This window comes from Ailuropoda melanoleuca, chromosome X (genome assembly GCF_002007445.2).
Source record: "Ailuropoda melanoleuca isolate Jingjing chromosome X, ASM200744v2, whole genome shotgun sequence".
Classification (NCBI taxonomy): domain Eukaryota; kingdom Metazoa; phylum Chordata; class Mammalia; order Carnivora; family Ursidae; genus Ailuropoda; species Ailuropoda melanoleuca.
In genome coordinates this window covers 34,604,770-34,615,338 of record NC_048238.1, presented here as the reverse complement: position 1 = coordinate 34,615,338, position 10,569 = coordinate 34,604,770, and the positions used below count along the sequence as shown (strand labels likewise).

Below are 10,569 nucleotides of genomic sequence, written 5' to 3'. Positions count from 1 at the left end.
GGGGGGGGGGGAAGAGAAGCAGACTCCCCGCTGAGCAGGGAGGCCAATGCAGGACTCGATCGCAGGACCCCGGGATCATGACCTGAGGTGAAAGGCAGACATCTAACCGACTGAGCCCCCAGGGCTCCTGTATCTTTTTTTTTTTTTTTAAAGAAAGATTTTATTCATTTACCTGACAGAGGGAGAGAGAGAGAGCACAAGCAGGGGGAGCAGCAGAGGGAGAGGGAGAAGCAGACTTCCCGCTGAGCAGGGAGCCCAATGTGGGGACTCGATCCCAGGACACTGAGATCATGACCTGAGCCAAAGGCAGATGTTCAACGAACTGAGCCACCCAGGTGCCCCCGGGCGCCTGTATCTTTAATTCTTAAAACAACCCCAACAGGTAGATAGTGTAATTCTCATTTTGATATGGGAAAATTGCTAATCAGACATTATCTAGTCACCCTAGAACACAGCTAGTGCTGAGGTTCCTACCTGGCTGGCCATAAAGCCTATGCTCGCTTCACCTCTGCCCCCTGCCCTGTCATCAGCGTGTGGCCCCAGCCTGGTAGACTCGAAAATTGTGATGCCTCAGGCGGATCATGCACCTGCCCTCCATCCCCCGAATCTTCCAGATGACCATAGGCCTTGCCAGGCCACACCTAGAAAGACAGGGCTAGTTCTGCAAAGGTGAAGTGGGAGCTCTATGTGCCCTGAGGTCCCACCAGCAGGGTCTCCTGCCCTTGACCCCAAATCTGCTCTTTTAATTGCTGTTCCACCTGCAGCTGGGGCATCACTAACAGGGTCAAGCCTTGGGTCGCTCTGCACGCCCAGAGTTCCAGTTTATCAAAAGGTTCTGTTAGATCAGCCTGCATGAGCTGCCAAACATATGTAGCTCTTGAACACTGAAGCCCTCCCCATGCTCCTGACCTTGTCTCTGATGTTTCCATTTGTGCACAAGGCCCAAGCCCTCTGACTCCAGGCCCTGTGTTCTCCACTTCACCCAACAGCTACTTACAGTAAAAGGGCACAGGTCTTGAAGCCAGAGGTGAGATTAAGTTCCAGATCGCTAGCCCTGGGCAAGTTTCTTAACCTGAGTGTTAAGAGGAAAATGAGATCAGCCACCAGTGGAAAAAGGGAAGGCAGGCCGTGAGCACACACACACACCATTCCAGGGACCTCCTTAGAAGAAGGAAACAGGGGCGCCTGGGTGGCACAGCGGTTAAGCGTCTGCCTTTGGCTCAGGGCGTGATCCCGGCGTTATGGGATCGAGCCCCACATCAGGATCTTCCTCTATGAGCCTGCTTCTTCCTTTCCCACTCCCCCTGCTTGTGTCCCCTCTCTCGCTGGCTGTCTCTATCTCTGTCAAATAAAGAAATTTAAAAAATCTTTAAAAAAAAAAAAAAAAAAGAAGAAGGAAACAAAATGGAGTTGCCATTATGTGAACTTAACCATAACCAGCTCCTTGGGGGTCAGTCTGAGAAAGAATGTGCTGGCAGAAGAGTTCTACTCTGCAATAAAAGGGTTGTTCGGAGACCATACATGGCTTGGAACCAGCACCGCTCGGAGAAGGGAACCCCCGACCTCGAAACACCTGGGCTTGTCCAGGGAGGTAGATGGGAATGGATAATTCTAGCACGGAACCTGAAACCACCTCACCCTCCTGTCTTGACTGATCCGTGCTCACCAAGAGAAACTCTGCCCTGTTTGGATTCCCTTCTCACTTTGCCTAGTAGTCGGGTTGCCAGATTTCACAAATAAGATATGAGTACTTATACTAAAATAATATTCATTGTTCATCTGAGATGCAGATTGAATTGGGCGTCCTGTATTTTATCTCGAAACTCAATCTACAGGAGAGGTTTGCTGACCGAGTGCCCAGCCCAGGCTGGCGGACCCCCTTCCGCACTCTTGGCGCGAACTGCAGTCACCTCTTTTATCCTCTGTCTCCAAGCTGCGAGCTTCTTCAGAGTGAGGACTGCTGCTGGTCCACCACCAAATCCTGGCAGTGCCTGGTACAAACGAACTTATTATGGGGCGCCTGGCTGGCACAGTCAGTAGAGCCGTGACTCTGGATCTCAGGGTCTTGAGTTCGAGCCTTACGTTGGGTGTGGAGCCCACTTTTAAAAAATCGTAAATAAATAAATAAATGGCGTTTGAAAGACCCCAAACTTACGACGTCTGCATTTTATTTTTGAAATACTTGTAACCTGAGCGTTGTGATATTATGTCAGTGTTAGCAGCCTTTTCCCCCCCATCAAAAATCCCCCCTCCAGGGGCACCTGGGTGGCTCAGTCGTTAAGCATCTGCCTTCAGCTCAGGTCATTATCCCGGCGTTCTAGGATCGAGCCCCACATCAGGCTCTCTGCTCAGTGGGAAGCCTGCTTCTTCTCCCACTCCCCCTGCTTGTGTTGCCTCTGTGTCAAATAAATAAAATCTTAAAAAACAAAAAAAAACCCTCCAGTTCAGCAGTTAGCTTGGCCTCAGAAAGGCCGCATCCAAATGCAAGATCACAAGGGCTCCATCAATACCTGAGGTGCTGCTAATGAGCAAAATGGAGTCAGAAATGGGTTTTCATGGATGAAATTGGTGGCTTGTTCAACAGCACGATGAAAGTTAGAAACAGGCTCTTGGTGAAATTCAAGGGATTCAGGATCTGCAGATTTCCGTATGTTCCATACGTGAGGAGGTGATGAGGCTAGCAAGGCCTCTAGCCTGCACCTGCGAGATGGCACCCGAGGTTTTGGTCCGACCTTGAGTTTTGGAGAATTTCTGGTTCCCTGATACTTCTAGAATGTTGCATGGGCCTTGAGTGGCCCTCTTACGCAAGCAGTAGGCTGAGAGCTGGGACTTCCTCGGGCCTAGAAACAGGCTGCAGGGACTTTTGTGCCCGCTTGCTAACGAATGCATGTTTAATAAATGTCTCTGCGTGGGGCGCCCGGGTGGCACAGCGGTTAAGCGTCTGCCTTCGGCTCAGGGCGTGATCCCGGCGTTCTGGGTCGAGCCCCACATCAGGCTCCTCCGCTATGAGCCTGCTTCTTCCTCTCCCACTCCCCCTGCTTGTGTTCCCTCTCTTGCTGGCAGTCTCTATCTCTGTCGAATAAATAAATAAAATATTTTAAAAAAAAAAATTTTTTTAAATGTCTCTGCGTGTGACAGAATCTGGTCAGACACTTGCTTTTGTGTGAACTGGAAGTGAGGCTGCGGGGGAAGGGATCTGCTCAGCCTCACTCACCTCAAACTTCCTTGGAGATGTCAGTTATTGAGATACCGTGTCTAAACCCACCCCCCACCCCACTCCCACCTGTCTTTGTGATGCTGGGGCTCTACAAACCACATTTCTGCTCGGTGGTCGGTGGCTCCCTGTTGGGCTCTGCCCACAGGAGGTGTCAGAGGAAGATTCAGAGCTAAGGAAGTAGGGACTTATTTCTTCCCTCACGCCCCTGCTGGCTTCCTGTTGGCTTCCTGATCCTGTGAATGGCATCCTCCACGTTTCTTCACAGCATTTCCTTCCTGTTGCAGCAACTAAATCTACTGCGCAGTTTTTCTGACTCCCACAGACCCAGCCAGCATCCCTTCCTCGGGGATCTGGGTCCCGCGTCCGTGAGGCACCCCCCACGCTGAGCTCAGACACCAGCCTCAGCTGGCAGGTGCCCTTTCCTGGGGCAGCTGATTTTCAGCCCCATGTGATTCCCCCCTCCGAGCTTCTACGTTTTAATAATTCCATTTTTTTCCCCTCTTTGTCCCCCCACCTGTGGTAGCTGCTGTCTGAGACGACTACCGTCATGATGCCTTGGAGTTCCCTTTTCAGTTTTTGGGTTCTTTGGTCACTCACTATACCTAGCTAAATACTCTCTATATTAAATTCTGTTAAAATAACCGGTGTGATTTTTGTTTCCTGCCTGAAGACTATATGCTACCTTCCAGAAAGAACTTTAGGGTTATGCATGAACGGCCTGGCTTAGGTCAGCACTCAATAAACATGCATGGAATAAATAACTGAATAAAGGGCTGGATTTCTCACTGTAAATTAATAATGACTTTCAGGTTTTTTAGACCACTCTCACATGATTTTAATTACTGCCAAGTCAGTCCCCAGAGGCCTCTTGCTTCAGAAGGAGAGTAACAGATCTAAAAAAAAAAAATCTGAAAGATTGAAAAAGATAAGGTATCAAGTGCCCAAGCCGGTGCCCCAGCAGGGGTGAGTGCACCCACTACGATCTTTCCTCTGGCTGCTTTCAGAGTCAAATCAGCTCTGCCCTTGAGACTTCTCCCCTAACCTGAAAGTCCCCTTCCCTCTAGCCCACACGTCCAGCTTCTCTTCGATCTCACTCTCCACCAAGTTCAGAGCCACCAGGGCTCTCCTGGGGGAAGCTGGGAAGCACTTTTCCTCCCCAAGTCCCCACCCCATCAGCACACACAAAGTTAATAACACCTACCCAGTATTTCACGTCCTCAGGAGGAACCACGCATTCAGGGGGACGAGTTAGTGGCTAACGGAGAGGCTGCCAAACTGGCCTCAGGTTTGAAACAATCATTCCACAGTCAGCTAAGGCCCCAGCCCCTGGCCTGACCTCTGCCTTGTTCCCACAGAGCTGTTTCCACCTTGGCCCCTGCATTTGTGGTTTATGCCATTGTTGGACGAACATTCGACCTTCCATCCCTTGGGCAACGGTGATTCGGGCAAGCTATGTACAGGGCCTTGGTGTGATGGCTGGTGGGGACAAAGCTGTACTGTTGCCATCCCCATGGAACTCACAGCAAGAGCAAAGATGGCGAAAAGCCTGGGGGAGGAACATCCATCACACTCGAAGGGGTGAGGTGGTCAAGGAAACGTCCTGTTCTTTACTAAGAATCATCGTTGCCAATGTTGGTGCTGCCTCTTGGCTTCCCCTGGGTACCTCTGTACTGTTTTTGAGCAGCCCCTGGCCTCAGTGAGCTTTTGTTGCAAATAACCAGTACCTGTTTTTTAGAGGGCCTACCCTCAGGCTCCTGGAGCAGCTTTCTGGAGGAGATCTGGAAATGGCCGGAAATGAAAAGTGCTGATAGGATATGGGGGCAGGGCACTGGCTGTGGGTGCTACAATTCTATCAAGCACTTTACAGTCCTGTGGGGAAGACTGACCACCAGAAAATGGCCTGGCAAGTGTAATGACAGGCCTGCTCGGAACACGAAGAATGCAGCCTTTATCTCAGAAGCCTCCTCAAGGAGGCAGCCTCATGCACAAGCTGAGTCTTACAAAGCCAGCAAAGTGATGACCCAGAAGAAGGGTCCAGGAAAGAACCCCCGAGGCTTTGACAGCTGGGTTCCTTCAGGAGTTTTCAAGTCATTCAGGCTGGCTGGAGCATAGCCAGCATGTGAGTGAAGAGGAATGGTGATGAGGCAGGGAGAAAAAGTGGTGCTAGATCACACAGAGCCTGAAGGAGGCTTTCTACTTCCTATGAAAGGCCTGGGGAGACTTGCTAGGGTTTTACTGCTAGGATTCTAAGCACAGGAATATCATGAATCTGATATACTTTCTAGAGAAATCACTGTGGCTGCAGAGCAAGAGAATGGATTCCAAGGGACAGAACTGAGGACAGGGTCAGGGAGCCCTGGAGAGAAATTATAAAGGCTGAACACAAGGAAGTGGCCATGGGGAGAGAGATGATGACAGAATCAAGAGATGAAGCATGGACAGGCCTAGTGGCTAACAGATGGGGAGCCCTAGGCAGGCATCTATGCCAGTCCTTCTCCCCTGCACTTTTTTTTTTTCTTCCCCCCTCATCTGGACTTTTAATCATACCTCTCAACTTTCTCCCATACTTGGGAGGCCTGCTCATCTGGAGCCAGGATATGACAAGATCTTTGTAGTTTCTCCTACAACAAGATCACAACCATGACCTGTGAGTGGGTAATGGAGATGCAAGTACCAGACCCGTGTTACTACCCTGAGAGAATTCCATGCCCAAGTCCAAGGACCCAAAGTCTTGATTTAAATCAAATTTCTTTTTTCTTCCTTAGATTTTATTTACTTGAGAGACAGAGCAGAGTGAGCCAGAGAGTGACCACGCATGCACGAGCAGGGGTGAGGGGCAGCGGGAGAGGGACAAGCAGACTCCCCGCTGAGCAGGGAGCCTGTTGTGGGGCTCCATCCCAGGACCCGGAGATCATGACCTGAGGTGAAGGCAGATGCTTCACCGACTGGGCTGCCCAGACACCCCTTAAAACAAATTTTAATGAGAAGATTCACCACAATGTATTTGCCAAGGCACTCAAAATGTTAGATTACTGGGGCGCCTAGGTGCCTCAGTTGGTGAAGCGTCTGCCTTTGGCTCAGGTCATGATCCTGGGGTCCTGGGATCGAGCCCCACATCGGGCTCCCTACTCAGCGGGGAGTCTGCTTCTCCCTCTGCCCCTCCCCCACTTGTGCTTTCTCTCTCGTGCACGCAAAAATAAAATCTTTAAAAAAATGTTAGATTACTAGCATGTTAAAGGCAGTCTTTCCAACGGAAGCTCCCTTATCATTGAAAACAAAACAAACACCTTAGTTTTATTGAGGTATAACTTACATACTAGTTTCAGGTGCACAACACGATTCGGTATTCGTATATATTGAGAAATTATCACAATTAAATCTAATTAACATCCGTCACCACACATAATTATAATTTTTTTTCTTGTGATGGGAACTTTTAAAAGATACTTTTTTAAAGATTTGTCAGACGGCGAGCGCACAAGCAAGTGGAGCAGCAGACAGAGGGAGAAACAGGCTCCCCACTGAGCAAGGAGCCCCATGCAGGCCTGGATCCCAGGACCCTGAGATCATAACCTGAGCCAAAGGCAAACACTTAACCAACCCAGCCACCCAGGCGCCGGAAAGAGTTACTCTCCTAGCAACTTCTAAGTATACAACACAGTATTATTAACTGTAGTCACCAATTGTACATTATATCCCCAGGACTAATGCATTTTATACCTGGGTTTGCACCCTTTGACTCCCTTCACCCATTTTACATACACATACCCATTCCTTACCTCTGGCAACCACCAATCTGTTCAACGTATAATCTATGAGTTTGGTGGGGTTTTTTGTTTTAAAGATTTTATTTTTAAGTACTATCTACACCCAACATGGGGCTTGAATTCACAACCAGAGTCACATGCTCTTCTGACCAAGCCAGCCAGGCACCCCTGGTATTTTTTTTTGTTTTTTTGTTTTTTGTTGATTCTATCTACAAGTGAGATCATATGGTATTTGTCTTTCTCTGAGTTAGTTCACGTAGCATCATGCCCTCAAGGTCCATCCGTGTTGTTGCAAATGACAAGATTTCATTTTTGTTTATGATCTAATGATACTCTAATGTGTGTATATATATTCAAACATGCATATATCTGTATCTGTATCACATCTTCTGTAACCATTCATCCATCAGTAGACACTTAACGTGGCTTCCATATCTTGGCTAGTATGAATGATGCCGCAATGAACATGGAGCTAAAGATACCTTTTTGAGTTCGTGTTTTTGTCTTCTTCCAATAAATACCCAGAAGTAGAATTGCTGGATCACAGGGTAGTTCTAGGTTTAACTCTTTGAGGAATCTTCACGCTATTTTCCACAGTGGCCGCACCAGTTTGCATTCTCACCACCGTGAGAGTTCCCTTTACTCCAATCCTCACACCGTATCATTTTTAGATCCTCTTTCTACATTAACTTTTTGACCCTGAAGCCTTGACTGAAGTACACTGTTTTGGTTGCTGCTTGTTTTAATTATTTTTTTTCCTCACTGGTGCCAAAAGCACCCTCACCTCATTCAGGTGAGTTAGAAGCAAGGATGGCTGTCCTACCAAGTGTTCCTGTCTCTCCAATCACAACAGTGTCTCCAGTAAACTCTGACATATTGTTAAGATCAAGGCCTCAAAGGTAAACGCTACCCCGGAAGCTGCATGTACCCTTTCTACTCATATCCCATTGGCCAAAACTTGACTATAGGATCCCACAGCTGTATTCACCTGCAAGGCAAGTTGAGAAATGTAATTTTTATTTAGGTGGCCATGTATCTAGCTGAGAAATGAACCATTCAAAGAGGACAAGGGGGGGCGCCTGGGTGGCTCAGTCGGTGAAGCCTCTGCCTTTGGCTCAGGTCATTATCTTAGCATCGTGGGATCGAGCCCCACATCGGGCTCTTTGCTCAGCAGGGAGCCTGTGTCTCCCTCTCCCTCCGCTGCTCCCCCTGCTTGTACTTTCTCTCTGGCAAATAAATAAATGAAATCTTGAAAAAAAAGGGGGGGGGGAAGAGGACAAAGAGGAGAAGAGCTGCAGTGGAGCAACCGGAAGTCTCCGCTATTACCAGTTAGCTAATGCTGGCTAACAAACTCTCCCCAAAGTCAGGAGCCTAAAACAACTATTGTTTTATTTCTCACAACTCTATGGGTCAGGAATCTGGGGCAAGGGGAAGTGGGGTGGGTGTATGAATCATCTCTGCTCCAGATGTGGCTGAGGCTAGAGAACCCAAATACCCACAGAACTGATGAGTCAATTGGGGTGGTTCAAACAGCTGGGGGATGAGTAGGATGTTTGGACCTCTGTCTTCTCATGGTGCTGGCAAGATTCACTAATGTATCTGAGGGGCTTGGTTCTCCTCCAAGTGGTCTCTCTCTCCCTCAAGATAGCCCTGGACTTCTTCACACGGTAGATGGAAATTCCCTCAAGCCAAAATGGAGACACAACGTTTCTTTAGCCCTGGACTGAGACCCCTCCCCCACACCCATATGACTTCAGTCACGTTCTAGTTATCAAAAATGTGAAGGCCATGGGGCGCCTGGGTGGCACAGCAGTTAAGCGTCTGCCTTCAGCTCAGGGCGTGATCCCAGCGTTATGGGATCGAGCCCCACATCAGGCTCTTCTGCTACGAGCCTGCTTCTTCCTCTCCCACTCCCCCTGCTTGAGTTCCCTCTCTCGCTGGCTGTCTCTATCTCTGTCGAATAAATAAAATCTTATAAAAAAAAAATGTGAAGGCCAGCTCAGACTTAAATAGTAGAGAAATAATTCTACCTCCTCTTGGAAGGAGCACTGCACGGATACTTTGCAAAGGGCTGTGAACACCGGAAGACTTGATTCACTGGGACCTATTTTTTAGATACTATGCCTGCCGGAGCAGGAAGCCACCACGCCACCGTACACATGCCCCCACCGCCGGACACATGCCCAAGCCACACCCATCTTGATGCGCTACGTCGGCGACGCCACCGCCTTGGCATCACGACTTCCGGTCGCCGCAAGCTCCATTTTGTTCGCGAAGATTTGAAACCGTTGGCTGGAGTTCGGGATCAGCTGTGTTGCAGTTGTTATGGCTGCTGCAATGTCGACGTTGCCGCTGAGAGTGGCAGTGGTATGCTCAAGCAACCAGAACCGGAGCATGGAGGCGCACAACATCCTCAAAAAACGCGGATTCAGCGTCCGTTCCTTTGGAACAGGAACTCAGGTGAAGCTCCCGGGACCAGCACCCGACAAGCCAAATGTTTATGATTTCAAGACCACCTACGACCAGATGTACAAGGATCTCGTTCGGAAGGATAAAGGTCTCTACACGCAGAACGGCATTTTACATATGCTGGATAGAAACAAGAGGATCAAGCCCCGCCCGGAAAGGTTCCAGAACTGTAAGGATATTTTCGATCTGATCCTTACCTGTGAAGAGAGAGTGTACGATCAGGTGGTGGAAGACCTGATTTCCAGAGAGCAAGAAACCTGCCAGCTGGTGCATGTGATCAACGTGGATATCCAAGACAACCTTGAAGAAGCCACCCTGGGGGCGTTCCTCATCTGTGAGCTGTGCCAGTGCATCCAGCACATCGAGGACAGGGATAACGACATCGAGGAGCTGCTGCAGGAGTTTGAGGAGAAGAGCGGCAGACCCTTCCTGCATACCGCCTGCTTCTACTAACTGGCCTGATGTGGCCCCGGCGTTGGGCACACCGCCCACCCTCAAGAAGCCATCCAAATTTTGAGATTCGTTTCGTTAGGACTTTGAACTTTCTGATATTCGTTTTGATTTGCAAGTATTCTGCTGGTGGTGGGGAGCAGCACCCCATAAATGGTGCTTGTGAAATGAGAAGATACGCATCAATGCCGGATTAAAAAGTCAAGTTTTTTCTCTCCCACTTTTGTCAGTGGGATGTTGATTATCAAGTTTGTCTTCCTTTAACTAAAAAAAAATTAAAAAATAACGGCTTATAGCACCCAAACATCTGTGGTTTTCACTGTGGTTCCTTCTCCTCTGCCGCCCCCCCCCCAACTTTCTAGAATGTCCAAGTAACCTGAACAAAGTAATGGGCTTTATTTTATTAGAATAGAACTTGGAATTGTCTAGTAAATATATGCTGCCGGTTTAAAAAAAAGGGTGGGGGAGGTGGAGAGTGACTGGGTGGCTAAGTGCTCTTGATTTTATGACAGGTCATGATCTCAGGGTGGTGGGATGGAGCCCCCATGTAGGCCTCTACTCTGAGCTTGGAACCTACTTGGGATTTTCTCTCCCCCCCTCACCTCTGCCTCTCCCTAACCCCCCCACCTTGTGCGCTCTAAAAAAGAAGAAAAAAAAAAAAAAAGG

The 10,569-nt window shown here is 48.8% G+C and overlaps 1 protein-coding gene and 1 long non-coding RNA gene across 11 annotated transcripts in view; one reads left to right on the top strand and one right to left on the bottom strand.

Annotated features, from left to right (window-relative positions):
• LOC105239621 overlaps positions 1–10,569 on the bottom strand; it is a 48,143-nt gene that overhangs the window by 30,803 nt on the left and 6,771 nt on the right. For 6 of the 10 annotated variants that reach the window (XR_004622308.1, XR_004622310.1, XR_004622303.1 and 3 more), the window contains exons 2-3: positions 1,911–3,072; positions 998–1,072 (exon numbers count right to left, since the gene is read on the bottom strand). The exons of 2 other annotated variants lie outside the window; for them this stretch is intronic. This is a non-coding gene — a long non-coding RNA (uncharacterized LOC105239621). The remainder of the gene's footprint in view (positions 1–997; positions 1,073–1,910; positions 3,073–10,569) is intronic. 2 more of the 10 variants (XR_004622304.1, XR_004622306.1) reach the window with 2 other exon arrangements.
• On the top strand, positions 9,322–9,906 carry LOC100465474 (RNA polymerase II subunit A C-terminal domain phosphatase SSU72). Its single transcript, XM_034648903.1, has one exon. The coding sequence runs from the start codon at positions 9,322–9,324 to the stop codon at positions 9,904–9,906; it is 585 nt and encodes a 194-aa protein (XP_034504794.1).